Raw genomic sequence first — 25,212 nt, 5'->3', positions numbered from 1 at the left:
CCTTGACTGTGTTGATTTTTAGATTTTCATGGAGTTCCGAAATTTTAAGAAACCATGGTGCGTTGGAGATCTGTTTGAGGATGTAGTTCTGACATCTTTGTATGATGCTGATATTGGAGTCGCATGCTGATCCCCACAATTGGATTCCGTAAGTCCACACCGGTTTCAGAATACTTTTGTAGATGAGAAGCTTGTTGTCGAGAGACAATTTGGAGTTTCGTCCGAGCATCCAGTATAGACCCCTGTATCTGAGGTTTGTCTCATCTCTCTTGATCTGTACATGTTTCCTCCATGTGAGCCGGCGATCCAGGTACATACCCAGATACCTAGCGTGATCCTTTTGTGGAAGTGGGTCATTTCCGAGAGAGACTGGAGCGCAGTTCCCTCGTCGCAGAGCGAATGTGACATGAACTGACTTTGATGTACTAACGTTTATTCGCCATTTAGTCAGCCACTTGTCAATCTGGTCTAAGCTGCGTTGTAGCATCATTGAAGCCTCCAAAGGACATTTGTTGCGAGCCATAATTGCGGTGTCATCAGCAAAGGTTGCCACAGTCACTTCTTCGTTTCGAGGTAGGTCATAAGTAAATATTGTGTAGAGAACGGGTCCTAGAACTGACCCTTGTGGCACCCCCGCTGATATGGGATGGAAGCAGGATGTGAATTGACCCTCTTTGATCTGAAATATTCTGTCAGCTAGATAGGACTTTATGAGTACACAGTAAGTGTACGGTAGCAGCAGTTTAATCTTGTACAACAAGCCGGTGTGCCAGACCCTATCAAATGCTTGCTGTACGTCCAGAAACGCTGAGGAGCAGTACTCTTTGTGTTCAAGTGCTTCCCGGATTACCCTACACACTCTGTGTATTTGCTCCACTGTGCCATGATACTTCCGGAACCCAAACTGATGGTCTGGTATGATGGAATTGTTCATAAGCTCCGTGGACAGTCTCGTCAATAGGACCTTTTCAAATATCTTTGAGGTCACCGGTAGGAGGCTTATAGGTCTATAAGAGGTGACTTCATGACTTGGTTTACCTGGTTTCTTGATCATGATCACCTGGGAAACTTTCCATAGGGCCGGGTAGTAGCCAGTTCGTATGACACCATTAAAGATCATGACCAGAAAAATAATGGCTTTTCTTGGAAGTTCCATGAGTACCCTCTTATCAATCAGGTCAAATCCCGGGGCTTTCTTCTCCTCCAACTGCCTGATTAAGTCTTCAATTTCACTCGGTCTAGTCGGTCTTATGGGAAGATCTAGTTGATAAGCCTGGTCCAGAGCATCTTCTATTTCCTTTTCATCCGACTCTGGGTCAGCCTCATTAGGTTTGAAGACTTCAGCCAGATGAAATCCAAAAGCGTCCGCTTTTTCTTGGTTTGATCTAGCCCATTTGTTGTTTGGCAGTCTAATTGGAGGTTTTGGTTCTATAGGGCGGCTGTTTGTGTGGCAAGCTTTCCAAAGAGAGTAGTTTGTTGCATTGGTTGCGGACAATGACGTTAGGTACGCCTCCATAGCAGTATCTTTCTCGTTCGCTATCATATGTTTGAGGTCTTTGGTAGCTCTATTGAGGATAGTCTTGTCTTCAGCATGCCTACTGCAATGCCAAACTCTACGAAGTCTTCTCTTTTCCAAGATGAGGTTTTTTATCTCTGCCGAGACTGTGTTCTGCCTGGGTCTCTTGTTCTGTGATTCTGGAGTACACTTCCAGCAAGCCGCCTGGACTGTGGTCGTGAAATTCTTAACAGCCTCATCTATGTCATTCTCAGATTTGAGAGCCACCTGAAGCTGCAATTGTTGGGTCACCAGGTCCCGGAACGAGTCCCAGTCAGTGCTCTTGTTGTACAGGTGAGGAGGCTTCTCTGTGCTTAATACCATTGTGCTTACTGTTAAGATTACAGGAATGTGGTTAGAGGATCCATCCAAGCACGAGTCAACCCGGAAGAACATCCGCGACAAACCTTTGGTGATGAAAAAGTCAAGAATATCCGGCAATCTATCCGGATCTGTAGGCCAGTGGGTTGGTTCCGGAGTCGAGATAGTTCTCAAAACATTCACATCGACGCTTTTTTTCAGTTCTCTACCGCGAGTAGTCACCAGTCTAGAGCCCCAATGAAGGTGTTTGGAATTCCAGTCCCCTCCTGCTATGAAGCGGCTACCTAGGCTTCTAAAGTACTCGGTGAACTGGTCTTCTGTTATTCTATGCTTTGGTGGGCAGTACACAGCTGAGACATTGAAATCGCCATTTCTATCGAAAATTGCTACTGTTGAGGCCTGGATATGGTCCGTGCTAAATGTTGGTTGCTCGTGATGTTCAATATTTGTTTTGATAATAACTGCCACTCCTCCATGTGCTGTTCCATCTGGGTGGTTTGTCGAGTAGATATTGTATCCTCTGATTCTTACTAGGCTGCTACTAACAAAATGGGTCTCTGCGACAAGCAGTACGTCAATTTGATGCATATGGAGTAGAGTTTCTACTTCATGAATGTTGTGTGCGAGTCCGTTAATGTTCCAAGTGGCTATCTTTAGGGTAGCCATTATCCCAACTTAGAGATTAGAGTCGTTATTAGTTGGAGTAATGTCCCCATTTGTTGTAAGACGAGATCAATTTTTTCGGATTGTTTTGAGAATATTTTTTCAATCATACGAAGCGATTCAGATTGATTTTCTTCCTTGGTTGCATTATTAGAGCAGGATTTCTCTTTGGTCACATTTGCATAGGACTTTTTCGGGACATTAGGTTTTTTATCATCTATTTCTTGATGCTGTTTTTCTGTTTGAATAATAGCTATATTGTTTGTATCAATATGTTGCATATTGTATTGTTTTCGGGGAACTCTTTTTGCCGTTTTTCGAGCAAGAATTTCTTTATAAACTTCACAGCCTTTGTAGTTGGCTGGATGGGGACCTAAACACAGAGCACAGGTTGCTGGAGTATTGCGATCTATTTTTGGACACTCAGATGTTTTGTGAGCTTGGGAGCATTTAACACAGCGGAAGGGTTTCATGCAATAGTTCTTCGTATGTCCGTACTGTTGACATCTTTGACATTGCACTACTGTATTTCTCTTTCGTGGATCTTCAATTTTTACAACTTGGTGATAGATAACCTTGATGTCCTTAGCTGCCTTATTATTGGGGCCTGGGGAGATATTAACGAAGAATGTTGATGTAGGTTTTTTAAGTGGACCAAACTTGGCGTTTATGATTTCTCCTTCTACCGTATTGCCCGTTTCTTCTATTGCTTCTTTTATACTGCTAAGTGGAGTTGTGTGGTGTAAGTTTCTAATGACTATTCTGTATGGTCTTTTGTTCTTTAGGTTAAAGGTATGCCCTATTAAACCTTTCTCGCGGATTGCAGATATTATTCTTTTGTAGGCTTCAATATTTGTGGCGGTTATTTTGAGTTGGTTTTTGTTGATGTTTTTGTATGAAAATTCTGACCTATCTGCAGATACTTCAATAAGTTCTGTCAGTTTGTTCACATCTTCTATTCCATACAACAGGATTGGTGGAGGTTTAGTAACTTTCTTTGTATGTGTTGGTTGCTCTGTGTCTTCAGTCAAATCAACTGTCAATCCACTAAAACGGTTGGTGGTTGATAGTTTTTCTGGTGAGGGGGAACTTGACAGTTTCTTCCTTTTATTTGGATTCCTGATTGAAGGTACTCTTTGCCAAGTTGGAGGATCAATTACTGTATCACTATAATTATCTGTTACGCTTAGAGGTTGTTGTATCACCTCTATCTCTCCAGAAACTGTTCTAGCATCTGAGCTTGGCAGACCAGATATTGATGCACTTCTCGGTCTGCTGACAAAAAGACTTGGATGGAAGGCTTGCTGTACAAATTTTTTGTTTCCAGTAACATTAACAGCCACAGAAGCCTGGTTACTCACTCCAGTGGTGTCTTCGGTAACATATTTCACACTCTCCAGCCCGGGTACTGGAGAGCGCCGGGGGTTAGCCGGATCGCAGGACAAATCGCATTTACTCACATTCGACATTTCCATAAACGAGGGTTGGGAGGGTATCAAGTTGCACTTTCCCAAGGTACAACCGCCACAATTTTAAAGGGTATTTAATGCCTTTGGGCCAGTGGTGGCCATAAACAGGATACTTGACCGCCGCCTGTGACTCGGCGTTGTTGCTCGTTTAGCACCACCCGGGGGATACGTGTAGGGTGGGCCTAGGAGAAGGTGGTAAATCCTACGGACGTGAGCAACACCATCCCCCGCTAGCTCTTAATGAATAATTATACGTTTTACTGCTTAAATCTTATTAGATTTTTTTATTTTTAGGCAATTTAATTTGTAAAAACTTTCCACATGCCTTTATCGAAATTAAAAAGCGCCGTGTCGATGCGGTCCTGTATTACTTTTTGATGCAATACACTAAAATTCCCATAAACATTTGAGGAGTACGGAAGAAACGTGTGGCACGAGACGCAAGTGTTAGATTTATACCGGAACCGAAACAATATACTACAAAGTTTCCACTTTATTTTGGCAATTGTCGAATGATGCATGTAGTGCTCTACGAAGGCGCTATCTAACGTCAGGGACAGGGACCTTTCCAACTTTTATTGTAGCGCGAAAACAATTACGTTGAAAATAGAATGTTTGCGAATGAATATAAAAAAAACAATATGGTATAAAATATGCGTATTTTTTGCTTGGTTCTTTTTTTTTAAATACAGGGTTAACGTTCGTTAACGTCGTAGAAGTAAGTTGTAATTAATATGGGTTCATAACAACAATAAGTACCTACCTAATAACTTTTGGGTTCTAAGATACAAACTAGGTAAAATATGCTCAATTTTACTTGATTCGTAAGTAATTCATTTCAGGAAATTTTCGTAAACTCACGGAACCCAATTGTCAGTCCGCCCACCAAACCAACTAGCATGGCGGGAACCAATCGCACTGAAAAGTTGTTAACATTTCAATTGGATGCCAAATAAGACGATAGATCGTTGGCGTGTTCACCTAAACGGTTTGCCTTAGGTACACCTAGACTATCGCACTTATCGAAGGAGGCCCAATCTTTGCACGATCTAACTAGGGGGTAGTCGGGGTAGTGTAGTGTTCTCAGTATAGTGGGAACAGGCGTTGAGTATTGAGTATTGAGTATTGAGGGGATGGCGGCTTATACAGACGATCTTGAGCACACCTCCATATACGTTCGGGGCCCAGAGGGTATGCTAGTGTTTGTGATTTTCTGTGCTACGTTGAAACTTCGTCAAAATTTTATTGAAGCTCTTTAATTTAATCCATCATCTTACATACTTTTGTTAAAATATACCTATCCTATAAGTACATAAAATATGTAAGCGAACTAACTAGTGCAAATTGCTGCTAATAAAAATTAAGTCAGTCAGAAGACGTGATTTGACGTTTTTAGAGTGTGAACTAACTTAATTATATGAAAAACAACAATAGTTAACGTTTTTCTTGATTGTTGAAAAGTTTTCTATTTCAATTTACCTCGATCGATTGCTCATTGCAAATTGATTTCATGTGAGGAAACCATTTTATTTGCAAAGTGTTATATCGACACATCAAACGTTATTGTTTTCGCCGTTAAATTCATATCGCGTGGAAGATAATCGTATGGCAAAAGGGAATAGAATTTTGGTGACATAGGTAACTTCTTCTTGATGTGTAAAAGCGTACAAAACTTAACCCGAAGAACAAGTCAGTCAAATCTCGTGAAAAAAGGCATTTTCAGAAAGAAAAACCACATCCGTTAGTAGGTTCTTAAATACCAAAAAGGAAACGTTTGAGTCTCATTGTAATCAAAAGGGTTTAATAATTATTTAATTATTTAATTATTTAATTATTTAATTAATTATTTAATGCAATTATTATTATTATTGAAATTTTATGGGCCCTGGCCTGAAATAAATGAATTTTATTTTTATTTATTTATTTTTTTATAAACCTTACTCATGCAGATAGCGAAGAAAGTGACGGAGAAGGAGGCCTCGGTAACCTAAGCAGGCAGATCATCAGGCCTCCTGGCCAGAGCGGGAAGGCCAAGCGAGGCCAGCTGTGCTTCGACGCAGCCTTCGAGTGCGGAAACTTGGGCCGCGCCGACCACATTAGCGAGCTGGAGTATGACCTGTACGTGCGGCCTGACACCTGCAGGCCAAGAGCGAGGTTCTGGTTCAACTTTACCGTTGAGAATGTGAAGCAGGATCAGGTAATTATGTTAGCCAGTGCAACATTACTAACCCAGTTATCAGTTACTAGCTGTGCCCGCGACTTCGTACGCGTGAAAACCCGTTTTCGCAACATTTTTCATTTTTGCTCTGCACCTATTACTCTTAGCGTGATGGTATATAGCCTATAGCCTTCCTCGATAAATGGACTATCTAACACTGAAAGAATTTTTCAAATCGGACCGGTAGTTCCTGAGATTAGCGCGTTCAAGTAAAAAAATAAACAAAAAAACTCTTCAGCATTATAATATTAGTATAGATTGTGTGCTGAAGTCTATTTCAAACGTTTAATTAATATTATTTTCAGAGGGTAATATTTAATCTGGTAAATCTGGGCAAAGATCTCACCTTATTCAACGGTGACATGACACCATTGGTGCGCTCTACATCGCGTCCCAAATGGTAAGTATCAAAAACTTAAACAGGTTTGATATGTTTGCTATCATCTTGCTATAGTATTTTGATATTCATGCTTCATGAAACTTGCAAGCTGTGGTGAATACGTTTATGCAGTGTGTAACGTATGCAAAGGCAATTAACTGCAATTTGAATTGCGCAGCGGACAGCTGGGCCACGTCACCGTGGTGTGTTGTGGTTGTGTGCACGGAGGGTATAGACACCTTGATTGCTTCTGCGAACTTATTTTAGGACAAGCTAGCGAAGCATGGACTTACGATAGTAGTTATCGTAGCTATGTTCTAACGTTTTCTGTTTTCATTTTATTGGAGTAAGTAATATTATATCAATTTCGAATAAATATTTTTACTGTATGTGAGATGAAGTGTGTCAGCCAAGGAATGAAGAGAACATGCCTTTTATTGCCTATTTCATATTACTAGTTTTCACAGCCACTTTTAAATAAAATTATCTACGACCGTTGACAGGCAAAGAATCCCCAGGCGTTTGGTGTTTTACCACCGTTCCCTCGCACATCGAGGGAGGAGGATCCTAAGCATTGCCTTCGCATTCGACCGTGAAGAAGACGTGTACCATTTCACTGTAGCGGCGCCCTACTCCTACTCCAGGCTCCAAAAGTACCTGGCGGTTTGGGAGAAGAAAGCACAGGCCTTTGCAACGAGAGAGTCCATAGCTGAGACAACGGTAGGTAATAAATCTCGCCTTTTAATATTGCGCGCGCCCTTTACTTTCGTATTCGTCCTCAATTTTTATTTTTAACTTTCAGCAAAAGCGTCGAATAGATTTAGTGACTATAGGAAATTTTGAGTTCAAAGAGACTGATCTTAAAGAGGAGCAACCTGTTAAAGGTAAAGTGGTAGAGCCAAAGAAAAGGGTTGTCCTCATCATCGCCCGAGCACATGGGGGCGAGCCACCAGCGTCTTTTATTTGTCAAGGTAAGCATTGATTATGTTTCTTGTTACGATCATTGTCCATTCCTAATTAAATCTAACACATTATTTTGTACAGGATTACTGGATTACATGGTGAGCTCATCAGAAAAAGCTGCAGCTCTACGAAATGGTATAGTCATACAGGTATTAACACACATATTTTTTTTATGTTAATTACTTTAAGTTGCGGTCATCTATACTTACTACTAAGGCTAGGGTGCACCATTTTACTTTAACTTTAACAAACGTCAAAAATATGTCAAACTCCATACAAAATCACCGGTTATCGTTAAAGTTAGGTGGTGCAACTTAGCCTTAGTCTGTACACTTCTACGGAGTTTGTTATACTAAAAATTATAGTTAACTTACTTTTGAAGGTGGTGCCAATGCTAAACCCCGATGGTGTGTTTCTGGGCAACCAACGAGCAGATCTCCTGGGTTCGGATCCAAACCGGTGCTGGAACCGCGCCACCACTTATGCACACCCCGCTCTGATCGCGGTCAAGGACCAGCTTAACAAGCTCAACTCTGAAAAGGTAGAGTTGAGAATTAACTGAATTATATGGAGAGCCTTAGTTAGGCAAATCGCTAATTTTAGGCAGGGTGTTAACAGCTCTATTTATATAAGTATCTTTTTTTTTAATTTCAGTCCGTACAATTAGATTTCATCATTGATCTGCACGCCGATATTAGCAGCGAAGGTGTTTTTGTGCGTGGAAATTCATATGACGATGTTTATCGGTGAGTTACAAGTTTCTTAACTCGCGTGTTTAATCTCGCGAATAACATTTTTGTGGTCCTAATATCTAAGCCATTTAACATAATTATGTGACTTATGTATTTTATTATTAGCTATGTATGTAGCTAGTATGTATAACCTTTCTAGTTTATGTACTAGTAGGACTGACGCGTCACTTACAAAACGAGGTATGTGAACTCTGCAACTCGTTTAATCGGCAACGATTGGTTTTTAACCGACTTCAACAAAAGGAGGAGATTCTCAATTCGGTTGGTTTTTTTTGTTACACAGTTTTACATTTTCAGTTTCGAACGCCACGCAGTGCTCCCAAAGTTCCTGGCAGCTCGGGTGGAAGCGTGGCAGCCGGACTATTGCCTATACAACGCGGATCCTCTCATGGTGGGCACCGCTCGTCGCGCGTTGCCAACAGGCACCATCGACGCCTATTCCATACTGGCATCACTGGGCGGCCGCAGACTCGCGCCTCGTGGGCCATTCATACACTACACGGAGGATGCTTGTATCCTTTAAAAGTGTGTTGCAGTCTAGGTACCTACCTACCTTAAAACTACCCACTCACTAGTAGAAGCGGTCTCTACAAATTCTACCTTATCTTGCATCGTACTTCGAAAGTGAAGTCGCAATATTCCACTACCACGCACTTGGATAGGGATTAGGGGTAGGTATGCTATATGAGGTAGCGCCTTCCTGGCCACCAGTGTTTTGTTGACAAAAACAGTTTTAGCTACTTACCTAATTTAGACTAGTGGTCTACACTAAGCAAAGTGTACCTAAGTATTATGATTGTTTCGAAATTAAACTAACGACACTAATGCCCGCTTGATTTTTTTTTAGTTGTGTAAGTAAGTACTTAGCCCTGAGATTGCTGCAACCCTTCCCCATATCTTGCACTGTTCTTTTATTACACGTTTTACAAGATAGTGGCCCTGAGACCGCGACATCTCATTTATCGAGTGCCATCTGTTTTATAAAGCTAGTGGCCTTGAAATAGCCCTCGGTCAAAAGCCAGGTGTGCGCAATATAAAAAGGTGGCTATTCAAAAACAACTCTTTCGTAAAAACTGGAAGAAGCTTTTTTTAACAAAACTAGACCCTAAATTCTGTCTGTCCAGTTTTTTATCTTACCCAATATTACTTATTGTTCAGCTAATTAGCATTGATTTTCTTAACATTCACTACAGACTCTAAAATAGGCAAGTCGGTGGGCAAAGCTCTATGCGATTACTACAGACACATAGGAGTGATCCCTCCCAGGGTTGGGAAGAATAAGAAAAAAGACCCAAGAGGACGCAGGCGTCGGAGAAGGCCAGTCATTGAACGAGAGAGGTAATTATTATGAGCTTAGAGCACACCTGATGCCTTTGAGAATATTTACAGCAATTAAGCTGATCGACGAACAAAATTAACAAGTATATGTAATGGAATAAACGAAGTTGATTTTTTCGGACACTCCCAGGGATGACCATACTGGTAGTAATTATAATATTTGTAATACATCATGGTTAAGTTTCTCAAGCCATAAATACCTGGCAGATCTCCGAGCTCATCTCCCGAACGACGAGCCGTCCGGCCGAGGATCCTGTCTCCGCCGCTGCCGCCCGCGTCTCCGCCGCCGCTGCGCGCGCTATTGCCGCGCATGTCACGTCACACCGCCATGAAGCGACGGCCGCGCACCATGCCCGACTACGATAATGTGCTGCCTGTCATAACTGGTAACGATGTGCACCTTATTCTGTTTTGGATAGGGAGCATTTTGGGTAAAGAACTCACTTTGATGAGACAACCGCCGCTGCCCGCGCTGCAGCCGCGCATGTCACGTCACACTGCCATGAAGCGGCGCCCGCGCACCATGCCAAACTATGAAAACGTGCTGCCTGTCATAACTGGTAACGATGTGCACCTTATCTTGTTTAGAATAGAGCACAATTTGGTTTGAGTAAATGAATCACTTTGATGAGACAACCGTCGTCGTTGCGTGCGCTGCTGCCGCGTCACATCGCTTATAAGCAGCGCCTGCGCATCATGCCTGATTATGACAACGTGTTGCCTGTCATAACTGGTAACGAGATGTATAGCCTGACCAGGAACATAAAAACCCTCGCCATGTTGCGGAAAACTAATGGTACTAATTTCTTTTAATGGCAACAGTAACTGAAAACTTCATTGACATGTCACCTTGCATGTCAGTCTATTGCTGTCAAAGTATAAACAAACTTTATTTTAAATGTGCGCAATTGATTTTGTGAATTAAATTGCTAAAATCTTTTTATAGTCGTGAAAGAAAAGTGGTTCACAATGTGTTAAAGTATTTGTCGAAGAGAAATACTAAGGGTTCGGACAATATTTTCATTGAATAATGTTTTCGACAAAGGTTGTCAAATTGACTGACATGTTTATCGTATAGTACAGTCCACTATGAAAATTAGCTGCGGTTTGTTTCAACTACCTATTTTAAAGTTTTTTGTCACTTTCTAAGTGTTGAATTTTATGGAATTGGGAAAGAAGTACCGAGTTTGAAGCGTTCATGAGCAGACATTGCAGTTGAATATTGAAGTTCTGAATTTGATTATTGATGAATAATAAAATAAATCCTACTAACTCGATTGATGGTTTCATTTAATTTATTTAAACCAGGTTACCTATAATAATATTTTTTCGTTAATTTATGAAAATATCAAATTAGCCCGTAACCCTGAATCCTGATACATAAAGTTAGTTGACGCGCCTCTATGCCAGGGTTTTTATGTTCCTGGTCAGGCTATACCTTATGCTGTATTTAATAGGGAGCATTTTCGGTAGAGTAGAGAACTCACTTTGAGAAACCAAGCGTGTTGCTATGCCGCTTCTTTCGTGCTGCACCGCCATGAAGCGGCGACCGCGCACCACGCCCGACTATGAAAACGTGCTGCTGCTGCCTGTCATGACTGGTAACGAGAGGTAGACCTTTGTTTTGTTTTCAATAGGGAACATTTTGGGTAGTCGAGATTTACTCTTGCATTTGGTTGCAACTCAGTCGCGCTCCTCCACATGGCAACAAGCTTTGGGTCGGCCAGCGTTATGTTAATATGGCTTGACTAGCGGCCGCCCGCGACTTCGTACGCGTGGATCCCGTTTTACCCCCTTCATCTATCTTACGCGGTTTAGATTTTTTCATACAAATGTTTTTTCCCGTTAACTCCCGTTCCCGTGGGAATTTTGCAATATCCTGTAGTAACTAAGCTTTAAGTTTACTAAGGTACCTGCATGCCAAATTTCAAGCGTCTAACTTAAGCGGTTTAGATTTTTCATACAAATGTTTTTTCCCGCTAACTCCCGTACCCGTGGGAATTTTGCAATATCCTGTTGTAACTAAGCTTTAAGTTTACTAAGGTACCTGCATGCCAAATTTCAAGCGTCTAACTTAAGCGGTTTAGATTTTTCATACAAAAGGATTTTCCTGCTAATTCCCGTTCCCGTGGGAATTCCTAAGTATCCTATAACCTGCCCAGGAGTATGAAGAATAATTGTACCAAATTTCGTTAAAATCCGTCGAGTAGTTTTTGTTTCTATAAGGAACATACAGACAGACAGACAGACAGACAGACAGACAGACAAAAATTTTACTGATTGCATTTTTGGCATCAGTATCGATCACTAATCACCCCCTGATAGTTATTTTGAAAATATATTTCATGTACAGAATTGACCTCTCTACAGATTTATTATAAGTATAGATAGATAAAACCGGATGTGAGAGTTGGACTGGCGACCCAGAGGTCCTTGGTTCGACTCAGCTTTCACTAACTTTATACCACGTAGTAAACTGCTAAAACAATATTTTTTACTGATTACTACATTGGTCAAGAGACCATAGGCTAAAATCAATTTGAAAATTATGTATTTGATGATGAATGCCGTTCTAGACTTACCTTTTGTAAAAATGGGTTATTTATGAAAGCTGTGCTGTTTGCTATGATCCAATTTTAATAGACTCCCTAATTATCTATTATGTTATCCTTTGGGGAGGTGGTTTATTTTTTAGTTCTAGCGGTCCATATAAATTTAACCGTCAAAAGAAACAGCAAGGCTTGTTACTAAAGTCGTCTAGACGTAAATAATCCTGGTATTGTTGGCTTTCTTTTTGTTCTTTGCAGTTAAGGAAAGAGGGTCAAGTTAAAAAGGGGTCCGTCATTGTTAAAATTGAACTGACCTCAAATATAGTGGGTTCAGATGTCAAGTACAACACAAAATTAGTAGACAGTTTTGTTGAATGTTGAGATGTTGTTGTTTGTGTACCTGTGTACGGCAAAACACGCGCTGCAGACCCGGCTTTACTGTATGAAATAGATACTTTTGTAGGTACAGCACTTTTCACACAAATTCATATTATTATTATCGGCGTGTTTGCAGATAAATATTGACTGTAGCCATCAAAATTTCTTAGCGATTAGAGTCGCTTCTCAAACTAAAATATAAATAACTTGAAAAAATCGAACTGCCTAAGACGGGAATGCTGGGAATCGAACCCACGACCTTTCGCCTTAGACAGTTCGATTTTTTCAGTTATTTATAAATATTGACTGACGAATGAATGTTCTCTCCAGGCATAGGCGTAAGGACCCCTCGTCTGGCAGTGGTGGACATGAGCGCTTACATCCAGACCCCGAAGGTGCGCTCCTACGCGCCGCACAAGCAGCGGCCGCGGCTGGCCCGCCCCCCGCGCCCCTCCCACCCTCGGTTCACTAGTGACGAGTACGACACGCACGAGTCTGACTCCTAGACCAATCGATAGTCTAAGGGATAAGTGCCAAAATGTAGCGGCAAACGATTTTTAACTCTTCCTCTTTTGCTATGTGCACTTATTTCCAATGTATCCACTGGACTTTTAACTCTTTTAAGACTGTCAACATTTTACGCGCACAAAATTAATAAGTACTCTTACAAAACTTTACAATATCGACTGATTGTAAGTGCATGATTTTTCGTAGATTATTAGGTACACACGACAGCACATCAATGTCAACTGTGGCATAGAATGTTGTATGGTGTAATAAGCCATAAAAAAAAATTAGTCTAATGTGCTGTCGACTGTACTTAATTAACTTTATGAAACGTTAATGAGTAAAGTGTGATGAAACGAATAAAACAAGTTGTTTTTATTTAAACATATAATGTCCAAGCTTTTCATATTTACAATCACTAACATCTAACTAATCATTCAGTCATCTTTCTTAGAACAAATCTTATTGAACACTATTATCACTACTTCTTCTTCAATCATAACAGCAAATGAAAAACGAGACTGAGTATCGTTACCGAGATTTATTCTCTGAACATTATTTTTAGTAGAATTCATGACAATTTTGGTTTAGACGCAAACGACTTCACCTACGCATACTAGAGGTCACAAGAGGTCACAGGAGCATCACGAAAACGGTGGGTCCGCGGGAGCGAACCGGTACCAAAGCGCGGGCGCCGGGCGCGAAGCACCACCCCTAATAAATATCTTTGGCATGAACCGAGTGGCTCGCCGACATCACACGCGCGCACTGACAACCGAGAGTCTGGTATGGAACGGCGTCATGGTCCGTGCATCACTGGGCGGGCGGCGCCGGTCACTCCCAGGCGTCGTTGTCGTCGTCGGACAGCGTGACGAGGTGCATGGGGTCGGCGGGCGGCGGCGGCGGCGCGGCAGCGGGCGCGGCGCCGGCGCGGCCCGCGCGCTTCTGCCGCAGCGCCTCCTCGTCGGCCGCCGAGCGCGGCTTGCGGAACTCGTACACCAGCGGGAAGATGCGCTCCACCGCCGACTGCACGTCGTTCACGCTGCGCGCTGCGGCAAGGGAAACGGCACGTTACATTACACGTCAAACCCATCGAGATGGGGCATCATCATCTCATCATCAGTCAAATGCTTAGAATAAGATTAAAATAAATATGAGGTGATCTGGGCCCTATTTGGGAAACATACAAAGCAAAAAAACCCTTGAGTATCTGATCCTAGTTCGTTAAGTTCGAAACTGAATTAACACAATTTTCCGATAAAGTCATGACCAGACCAGAAAGGCTGACATAAAAATAGAAGATTAACAAAGTTTTTCTTACTTTCACTCCCTAGTTAATCAGACGGGACGGGAATAGACACCGAAATTGACTATGTAAGGAGTAGCATTTCAAGTGTTAAGTAGACATATCATTTCAGTGAACAGATTCAATCTGTGCCTACTTGTTGGCGGATCTATACGAATTCCGGATGCTTGTCGTACGCGCGAGACAATGTCGTATGCTTCCGGCTTGACGTTGGCATTTCTCTTACGTACGAGGTTATTAGTCGACAAGTAGCATCCTAGGGGCAGAGGTCATAAAAAATATTAAGGATGTCACTTGTAGCGATTATAATCCAGATTTTTTAAGGATAAAGCTAAACTGTTCAAGACAATTATTTAATAAGTATTAATCTGAAACAACATCCCATCAAAAGCTTGCCAAATTATAATAAACTTCTCACTGATAACCTATTTTAAAGCAGGAACAAAACATCCGTATCCGGCATATTAGGCTTGATTTCCTTTTAGGCTGACATCGGTGGCCGACGTCAGCGGCGCGCACGATTACACACTAGTTCTATGTAATCATCTGCCGCTGACGACGGCGTTGCAGTGCGGTTAGGGTTGCCAGGCGTCATGTTTGGCTTTTTAGGGACTTGTCCGGCCAAAAATTGCCTTGTCCGGCCTGTCCGGCTTTTTATTTGGTTGCCGTTGCCGCGCCAGGTGAAAGTCGAGCCACAGAATCATAGAAGCGCACGCATCAGGATGTTGGTCATGAGCTTACAATAATTGCACAAAGTCCGGCTTTTGTGATTTTGGACCTGGCAACCCTAAGTGCGGTGCTTCATAGAACATTGTGTTTATTCGTACGCTCGACCGATGTACGCGACCGTCGTCAGCGTAGGAGGAAATCAAGCCTTATAAAGCCGGGTCTCCAGTGCGTGTTTTGCCCTACACAATCAACAAACATTCACGAAACATTATTTGTAGGCATTTTTTTAATGTTGACATGTACTTGTTGATTGTGTAGGGCAAAAAATGCGCTGGAGAGCCGGCATAACACATACAATCCTTATAAACAATAAATGAGTAAGTATTATGTCTCAGTATTGTTACATGGTTTTGAACAGCTATTAAAATCTTTGAAGTGATAGTTTAATTAAAGACTTCTAATCCCTGGCTCTGGTTCCTTGTAAATACGACAAAGACATATCTCCTCTAAGCAAAGACGTCTGATCATTGGTATTTCCTCTTTGTAAACATGACAGACAAAGCTCTAACAAAGATACACAGACGATCGTTAACTTTTCTTATAACTAACATGACAAAGATGAAGCACATAAGCGTAAATAGACTACCAATTTCTTCTCTACAAATATACAGGTGGTATCTTTGCCGAATTCTGTAGGTTCATCTTACTTCTTCGGACTAATCTGAAGTGTGGCATTAGCAAATTGTAATGTTTTGCCGACTTTAGTTCAGTTCAAAGATGAGTACCTACGTAGCACAAACTTGAAAGAATACGTAAAGATCTAGGGGCAGAAACAATTATTTACTAAGGCTGAGTTGCACCATCTTACTTTTACTTTAACAAAGGTAAAAAAGCTGTCTAACTCCATATAAAAACACCGTTTATTGTTAAAGTAAGTTGTTGCAACTTAGCCTAAGTTTACGCACTGACCCGTAAGTGACGAAATCGGATACTAAGTACATAGATATAAATGTACTTTTTTATATAAAATTAGGTAAAAAAAACGGAAATGAGAAGCAATAAAAATGTGTTAAACCAGATATAACTTAATATTATTGAAAAACGAGTTCAATAGATAAATCGTGACTGACTGACCTTTGCGATTAGTTAGGCGCTAATTATTTTGGAAGGAGAGCGAAATACTTTGGTGTCGGAAGTAAAACGACAGTTTTCAAATCATAAGTTAGCTTAGTTTTCATCATCATCTGGTATATTAGCACTTATTAAATAAGGCTTTTGCTATACCATCCCCAAAAGCAGAATCGACCACAAAGCATGTCTCAAATGTCTAAGGAGACCTTCATTGCGCGACCTTAACAATAAAACCGCAGTTAAATAACTCGGCATTATGTTTACGTTACTGTATCTTTATAATAATTCACTGCACAGAACGATATGATCATTATTAACAACCGTTTGTGTAAATTAACTGAATTTATGACTGTTAAAATGTGAACATCAAATGTACATTTTTGTACATGATTGTTTTCTTTTCACAATTATTGTTTTGTTTCTATATAAAATTAGTTGTAAATAGCCAAAAATATACTATCTCAGTCATTGTTATTCTGTTATCTACATTGATATTGTTAAAATAATCAAACATGTTTTAGTAGATTATTATTATGTTAAAATGATCAAGAAAGTCCTATCTATTGAGCTTCTTTTTTTGTGGTTCTACGTTATCTGACATACAGATTGTAAAATTATATAATAATTGTTTGTGTGTGTGGCACAGTTTAATCTCTGCTTCGCTACATTTGTTAACACAATCTGCCTTTTCATATATATAAAAAATGTTAACTTTGACCTTATTGTTTTGATTTGTTATTTAATAAATATTATTTGTAGTTTTATATCATAAATTAAAATTCTTTATAGCATACCTGTAATTGTGACACCACCCGTAGAAAATATTTTCAATGTAGCTTTAGGATTGTATAGTTTATACGTAACACCTGGATGTAGCTCTGGTTCATAACTGAAATGGAATGAAATGAATGTTTAGGAAAGTAATATTACTAATTTGAAACAAAATATTTAATTTGAATAAAGCTTTAGGTTCGACTTGGATCAAAAATAACTTGAATCAATAGATCCCTTAATCGAAAACTGTTCGTCATAGCATGACAACATTAGCATAAGCGTTAATTGAATTCCGAAAAAGGATTAAATTGAGCATATCATTATCAGAGGTAAACGAACTAACGTAAATAAAAATGTAAGTAGTTTAAATTGATATCTCAAGTTCATTGTGCTATTGATACAGAAAAATATAGTACGATAAAAATATGAACAAAAAATACAAAAATACTCACTCTGCTTCTTTGTATTTATTGGAGAAGGCTATGATGCGGATGCCGAAGGGCATTCGGCAGGTGCCTAGGACGTTGACGACGCGGAAGTTTTGGAAGCGGACCTGGAAGCCGAGCTTTTGGAGCGCGCGCGCGTACCGCCGGGCCGCCACCTTGGCCTGGTCCTCGCTCGTGGCGCCCGTGCACGTGATGCGGCCCGACGACCAAATCGACGCCGTGGTGTAGGGCCGCCGCAGCTTCATCGTCACCATTCCGTTCTCGCGGCGGAACTCGACGTTAACACCGTTCAACGCGATCTGTCTCAGATTGAGGTGGCACTTAACACTAAAACTGCACACGACATTGTTTATCATGATGTCTATTTCGGGCGTGTCGTCGTCGTCGGCGGCGGGCGCGGGCGCGGGCGCGGGCGCGGCGGCGGCGCCCGCCTCGCAGTATTCGTGGTCCGGCACCATGTGGCTGGCGACGCTGTGCGCGGTGATGCCATGGTTCGACACCACGCCGTGGGTGCCTTTGCTCAACTCCTTGATGCCATTCTCTTGGATGAGCGTAGCCATGACCACCACGCCTTGCTGCAATGATACGAAAGAGTGAGTTTAAATCATACTATTATTTTTAATATAAGAAAGGTTTCCAAATTCTTAAACAATTTGATAGACAGATCATAATATTGTCTGATAAAAGTATGCCGTAATTACACATTTTATTGGAATAAGTTAAAATAATCCCTGTAGTGTACGGATATTTAAAACTGTGCCATTTAATTTTAGCAAAAGAATACTTACAACAGGAAATGAATCACAATTTTAATCAACCATTGATAAAAACATTGTATGGAAGTAAAGTGCAAGCAGACTGGTTATCGTAAGCTCCACAAACCATAAAGAGTTTATTGAAAATTGTTGATTGCGCAACAATGGCAATGCCAAACACACGTGAAACAATGAAAACATGTTCCATAATGCATGACTGCCACATAATACACTGTATTTCGTCATTAATTTGTTTACTAAGTTAATCTAATCTTCAAAAAACATTTTTAGTTCATAAATCTACAGCTAATGAGCATTTGAAATAAAAAATTGTATACAGTAAAAACGTTAAAATTACTTCTGGTAAATGACATTGATATGAAATAAGAAAAATATGTAGCCTTTACTTATAATGCATGTTTTGAAATTAATGACTACTATTAACAAGTTTAATTTAATTTTAACAATCTTATTAATTAATTTGTAATTATTTTTAATTCAATGGCTGGATACATGAGTCAACCATAAAATAAAAGGAGTAAAATCATTAATACCTTGGCACATCACTCTGTTTAGGTTCCAAATGGTACTACTACGGTAAAATTGCCACATGAGCTTATAAATTGAATTATATTAATAAATGAGTTACCTAAATGAAGAAGAATCACAGGAAATCCATGCTCAGTGCTGAGAAACTAACTGTAAGTTAGGAATTTTGGAGGTGAATTGAGCAGGGGGGCTACAATTTAGAGCACTTCCCACGGCGCGGCGGGCGCGGGGTGCAGTGACTTGACACTCGCACAGCTGACTGTCCCCGCCCCCGCCCCGCCCCCCCTGCAACACTATACACCCCACACCCTGGCCGCCTGCTGCCTTGCGGGCTATGCACTTGCCCAAGCACATGCTACAAGCTCATCTACAGGATACAAACAGCGAAAATAAACTATGCACTTCAGCACAACCTCTTGTTAATTCTACGTCTATATCGGTTACTACTGGAATACATACTTTAGTACCTACCCAGACATATTTACATACTTGTTCAGAGGTTAAGCATCCGAAATAAAGTCATACTCAGCAGTTATTGACCCTATAACGACCTGGGATCACACGTGATTGTTGGGGGCACAAAGAAATGAATCTGTCATTCTACGGCACGTTAAGACAGATGGATTCAATATGCAAATTATAAAATAAGAATAAAGTATCAGCCAGGGTAATGAAAACAATAGCTGAACTATAAATAAGTAAATTAATACGAGTGATCTTGAACAAAAATGGGGCACACTCGGGACTTAAATTGCGACTAATCGGCGGATGCTGTCAACTTTAGGTGTTAACACGAAGGGTTAGTAATAAATTAACTGGTATATTATTGATAAAAACAACAGTTTACCTGAGATAATGAGGTATATTTGTCACAATTATTTTTACACCACCAATGAAGTAATAATTATCATCGCAAAAATTATAAGTCCAACGACAATCCCTTTGGCAGGGATATATTTTTCACTAATTAGGTAATCAATACACAAAGTAGAACAAAAAGAAACTAAAATTAATCTTGAATCTGCAACTCGTTGATAAATGCAAAAATTACAGACTTATGCACATCCTGCCTAGCACCGCCATGTTCCATTTGGACGAATGAATGAATGAGCCATATGGAATGAGCGAACTGCGAAACGATCCTTTTGTTGGATTTTTATTGTCTATGAAAATAATACAGATAATATTTTTTTTTTCAGAAATCAATTGAATATTTCAATTAAAACAAATATCAAATAAAGTGATTTTAATTTATAAACACTGAAGTTACAAACTGCAGGGATATTAAGATATTGATTCCATAAATTTTGCGTTTTTAAAGTGTACAAAAAAAAAATGAGAGTTGCAGCACTTGCAGCTGCAGCTAAATGCTGCCCTATGATGATGAAGTGTTTTGAATTAAATTTCTTTAAGTTTCCCAATCACGTAGCAAGCAATAGTGGCCATTTAAATGTGGCCATGGCAGCCATCAATAGCGAATTGAAGCATTGGGTGCAACAAGGGCGTATCTCGTAAAATTGAGTTTCGAGAAAATTGACGATGAAAGTTATAATGTCTTATATTTTTTTAATGTTTATAATTTGACTTACACTTACTTTATTATTTGTTAGTCCCATGGTGTAGCAATAAGATTAAGGTATTATAACTATTTTAAAGCAATCGGAAATATCTTAAAATGCGATTTTTTTTACTTGTGTTATCCGCCCTTGTTGCACCAAACTGGTAAACATATAGGACGTTAATTTAATTATTATTTTTTATGGAAAATAAATAACAATTTGAATACTTATTTTATTAATTTTAATTAAAATGTAAGTTAAACATGTGTATTTATTATAATCACCGTTAAAATATTCAACTTTCTTAATATTTTTTCTGACTTTCGTGTTTTAATCAGATTTATCAAAATATTCACTAGTCTGAAGGGAATCTTCCGAATCAGCTGCAACTGGCCTGGAAGGTCCAGCCTGATCCTCCAGGTCTAACTGAAAGGTCAGGACCAGTTTCAACCACTCATTTGGATGACTTTTAGCTTGGTCCACGGACCAAGTCGCCGGATTGAATTTTTAAATATTTTCTTCTTTTTTAAACTGGTTGCCGCAATTTCCGGAGCTAAAAAGGTGAACCTTTAATGTTTTTGTTAATAAATTAAACACCAAATCAACACAAATGTACTCTAGAATCTTAGAGTAAGTCCATTTGCCGAGGGAATAAATAATTGAAAATTCAGTCTGGCGACTTGGTCCGTGGACCAATCTTAATCAATCAAAAGGGGGCCAAGTCACTGGAAGACTCAAAATTAGTCTTCAGTTACACTAATAAGTTTTTAAAAACTGCATACAGGTCGAATTTAAACGCACTTTTGTTACTGGGTGCAACAAGGGCGTAGCGCCACTTGTGACATAAATTATTCTCACGCCATCAGGGAGCGGCTGATCGAAACGAGTTTTTGGGATGTGAAACTAGATGGTACAGTGCATGTTTTGATGTAATAACATCAAAACGGGCTTTCGGTGCCTAACGCCCTTGTTGCTCCCAATGCTTCAATTATAAGTCGTTTTGTTTTTGTTTATTTATTGTTAATAGTCGTAAATATAACCATTGCATTAATTGATTTATTTTCTTGCCAGTCAACATTTAAAAAGTTACGATACTTGCAATCGTCGCCATTGCGAACTTTCAATATGCCGCTAACTTCACATTATTGTTCGATCACCCATCGTTCATCAATCAAGCGGTTATTAATTTCGTAATTTTACTTATTATTTTCAATGTTGTGCCAATAATAGTTCTAATTATGCGTTCGTACACTATTAAAAGTCAACAGAAAGGGGTAAATGTTATGTATTGAACCTATAAGTTTGCAAACGGACATATGCTTTGTTGTGAGAACCACCTTTATCTGCTGTCATTCTGAGCTTTAGCAACTAAAATTTTTGATAATGAAACCTATGTTAGCTGTTGAATGGTAGGTTATTGCCCCGGTGATAGTGCGGGTAACAAAACAGTATCCAATTGTTAATGTATCGTGATGAGAGTGGTGTTAATACTTGGAGCAGCAATCGGGAGAATGTGCGGTGGCGTTTAGCCTCAGTGGCAGAGGACGTCAGATACGGTTGAGCATGGAGGCTGTGAAGGACGAGGAGCGCCTGCGGCGGCTCCGCGCGCTGGAGGAGCGCCTGTGCGACCCTCGCTCCACTGGCAACGTGGACTGCTTACTAGACACGGTCACAGCGCTAATCTCCGACTGCGACCATCCGGCCATTCGGCGCATGAAAAATGTCGAGGCCTACACCAGCAGATGTAAGTATTCTGAATATCTTACTTGAAACTCCAAATAACACCAAGTAATCTTTTTGTAACAGCAGACATTCATTATTGTGTCAATGGAGCTTAGAATATTTGGGTAATGGTGCATGCAAAATACAAGTTAATATTTCATTGGCAGAAATCCAGGATACAGTATTTCCCATGGACAAAAATAATTATTTGATTAATAATGAAATAATGATGATGTTGCTGCAGCACTTTCAGTACTATTAAATCAAATATGATTAGGTCAAACATAAATTTTATTTCTATTGATTAATTCAATTTTTTACATACCTGTGACTAATAGAAACTATCAAGATTTAAAGCTACTGTTTATATGAGCAAATAAATTAATTACCATTTATTTTCCAACTTTAAGTAATTTAACAGTGAAAAAACACTTATTTAATTCAATAAAAACATGAATTAATAACAATATTAGTGTTAAATGAATACTTGCAATATTGGTAAACAACTAACATATTGTTCAAACATGACTACTGCATGTAATTATACTTGCTGCTTGTTTTTTGATCATCTTTATTACACATTAGCTAATCATAGGATTTAATTTAACAAATTATCTGACTACTATTTGATTAGGATAGACATTGAGTTGAGAAATGGCTATAGGTTGATATTCCTTTTCAGTTAAGTAACTCTATGCTCATTAAAGAAAATAAATGAATATTTTCTTTGTTGTAGATGAAGCCTTTGCTTCAGAAGTAGTTGATCTGCGCTTGAAGGCAGCTGACTTTGATTTGATCAAAGTGATTGGTCGTGGTGCATTTGGTGAAGTACAACTAGTCAGACATAAGTCCACACGACAGGTGTATGCCATGAAGCTTCTTAGTAAAGTAGAAATGATAAAGAGATCAGATTCCACTTTCTTCTGGGAGGAAAGACATATTATGGCTCATGCAAATTCCGAATGGATTTTAAAACTACACTTTGCTTTTCAAGACCATAAATATCTGTACATGGTGATGGATTACATGCCTGGTGGTGATCTTGTTAGTCTGATGTCTAACTTTGATATACCAGAAAAATGGGCAAAATTTTATACTATGGAAATTGTCTTAGCACTGGATGTTATTCATGGTATGGGGTTTGTGCACAGGGATGTAAAGCCAGATAATATGTTGATTGACAAGTATGGACATCTTAAGTTGGCTGACTTTGGAACTTGTATGAGAATGGGACCCGATGGCCTAGTGAGAGCCAGCAACGCTGTTGGAACACCAGACTACATTTCTCCTGAGGTGTTACAATCCCAGAATGGTGAAGGAGTATATGGCCGTGAATGTGATTGGTGGGCTGTAGGTATATTTTTATATGAAATGTTAATAGGTGATCCACCTTTTTATGCTGATAGTTTAGTAGGTACATATGGAAAAATTATGGATCATAGGAATTCTTTACAATTTCCTGATGATGTAGAAATATCAAAGGAAGCTAAATCTCTTATAAGGGGTCTGCTAACAGACAGAACAAAAAGACTGGGCAGGATAAGCGTTGATGAAATAAAACAGCATCCATTTTTTAAAAATGATCAATGGAGTTTTGAGAATCTAAGGGACTCTGTGCCACCTGTGGTCCCTGAACTATCTAGTGATGATGACACCAGAAACTTTGATGACATTGAAAAGTCGGATGCATTAGACGAGTCTTTCCCTGTGCCAAAAGCTTTTGTTGGAAATCACTTGCCATTTGTTGGTTTCACTTACAACGGGGACTACCAGCTGTGTGCCGGAAAACCGAAACCTGTTGATGTAGTCGATACAATCTCTAACAACCATATCAATAATGTTGGATCTGAAGCAATACTCCAATTAGAAAAGCTTTTAGAAAGGGAAAGAGATAGTCGGAGAAAACTAGAGGATAGGCAAGTGATGCTTTGTGCTCAATTAGAAGAACTGTTACAGAGAGATACTCGGAACAAGAAAATCATCGCAGATACAGATAAAGAAGTGGCCTTACTCAAACATGATTTAAAAGAAATGCAGCGTAAAGCTGAGGTCGAATCTGAGACCAAAAGGAAGGTCGAAGCAAACTATCACGATATGAAACGTCGCCTCGAAGATGAGCAAAATAAAAGAGCTAAAGAGTTTAGCAATCTACAAACCTACAATGACAAAATTAACGCACTGGAGAAGCAGCTAACCGAGTTACGCGAGAAGTTAAAACAGGAATCGGAAGCCGCGGCCAAGTCGAGGAAGCAAGCGGCAGAGCTGAGCGCAGCGCAGGCCGCGGCGGCCGCCGTCAGCGACGGGACCGTGGCCAGCCTGCGCGCGCAGCGGGACGCGCTCGAGAGGGACTGCAGCGCGCTCTCCGAGGAGCTCGGCTCCGTGAAGGCAGCTAAACAACGCTCGGAGGCCGCTCTGACCGAAACGACCGGCAGACTGAACGCAGCTCACGCCGAGCTGGAGAGGTCGTCGACTCGGATGGGGCAGGTGTCGGCGGACAACCGCCAGCTGTCGGAGCGCGTGTCGGCGCTGGAGAAGGAGTGCGCGTCGCTGTCGCACGAGCTTCGCGCGGCGCAGCACCTGTACCAGCAGGAGCTGCGCGCGCACCAGGACACGCAGCGCTCGCAGCTGCTCTCGCGGCAGGAGGCCAACCTGGAGCTAGTCAAAAGTAAGTTCCGCTCGCAATTTTACCTCTCCTGTGTTGTCGAATCACGCTATTGTCCTTCCGTGTTGAGCGTAGCTACGTGTGGTGAACTATCCCAAAAATAAATTATGTACCAAAACTTCACTTTTTGCATGCCTCAGGGACATTGGAAAAAATTTTTAAAGGTACTGTTGAGTTTTGCTAATATTCCTCGTAGGTGATAAACATTTCATTTTCTGTAACCTTTCACGTTCATTAGTTGAAATTAGTTTTTGGTCCACCATCGTGCCCATATCCATTTGTTTTTTTTTTATAATTGGATTTTACGTGGATGATCTTTTGGATATAAAAATGCACTGTGTCATCAAACAGCTCTACAAGGAAAGCTGAACGAGGAGAAGACCGCTCGACAGCGGTCCGAAGCCGCGTGCCAGGAGAAGGACCGGCAGATGTCGATGCTGAGTGTCGACTACCGCCAGATGCAGCAGCGGTTACAGAAACTCGAAGGCGAACATCGCCAGGAAAGTGAAAAGGTAACAAACCCATTTCAATATTTAATTTAACCAAA

The 25,212-nt window shown here is 40.3% G+C and overlaps 3 protein-coding genes across 3 annotated transcripts in view; 2 read left to right on the top strand and 1 right to left on the bottom strand.

Annotated features, from left to right (window-relative positions):
- Positions 1-1,904: 1,904 nt before the first annotated feature.
- Positions 1,905-13,431, top strand: LOC135088140 (cytosolic carboxypeptidase 6-like). Its single transcript, XM_063983022.1, has 13 exons — positions 1,905-2,021; positions 5,139-5,199; positions 5,958-6,205; positions 6,532-6,626; positions 7,109-7,325; positions 7,408-7,576; positions 7,650-7,717; positions 7,951-8,109; positions 8,223-8,314; positions 8,618-8,832; positions 9,514-9,658; positions 9,866-10,044; positions 12,916-13,431. The coding sequence occupies exons 1-13, from the start codon at positions 1,905-1,907 to the stop codon at positions 13,089-13,091; spliced, it is 1,941 nt and encodes a 646-aa protein (XP_063839092.1). The 3' UTR covers positions 13,092-13,431.
- A 495-nt stretch (positions 13,432-13,926) lies between these two features.
- On the bottom strand, positions 13,927-19,837 carry LOC135088139 (TATA box-binding protein-like 1). The gene is made up of 4 exons (XM_063983021.1): positions 19,570-19,837; positions 17,425-17,993; positions 16,993-17,087; positions 13,927-14,141 (listed from the first exon to the last, which is right to left on the bottom strand). The coding sequence occupies exons 2-4, from the start codon at positions 17,976-17,978 to the stop codon at positions 13,927-13,929; spliced, it is 864 nt and encodes a 287-aa protein (XP_063839091.1). The 5' UTR covers positions 17,979-17,993; positions 19,570-19,837.
- A 1,571-nt stretch (positions 19,838-21,408) lies between these two features.
- The window catches only part of LOC135087648 (rho-associated protein kinase 2), a 28,377-nt gene continuing 24,573 nt past the window's right edge, over positions 21,409-25,212 (top strand). The window contains exons 1-3 of the mRNA XM_063982393.1: positions 21,409-22,025; positions 22,740-24,668; positions 25,017-25,177. Coding sequence (XP_063838463.1) covers positions 21,845-22,025; positions 22,740-24,668; positions 25,017-25,177 — 2,271 coding nt within the window. The 5' untranslated portion in view covers positions 21,409-21,844. The remainder of the gene's footprint in view (positions 22,026-22,739; positions 24,669-25,016; positions 25,178-25,212) is intronic.

This window comes from Ostrinia nubilalis, chromosome 3, assembly GCF_963855985.1.
Source record: "Ostrinia nubilalis chromosome 3, ilOstNubi1.1, whole genome shotgun sequence".
NCBI lineage: Eukaryota > Metazoa > Arthropoda > Insecta > Lepidoptera > Crambidae > Ostrinia > Ostrinia nubilalis.
Note: the sequence above shows the minus strand (reverse complement) of the source record. Positions and strands in the feature narration are given on the sequence as shown.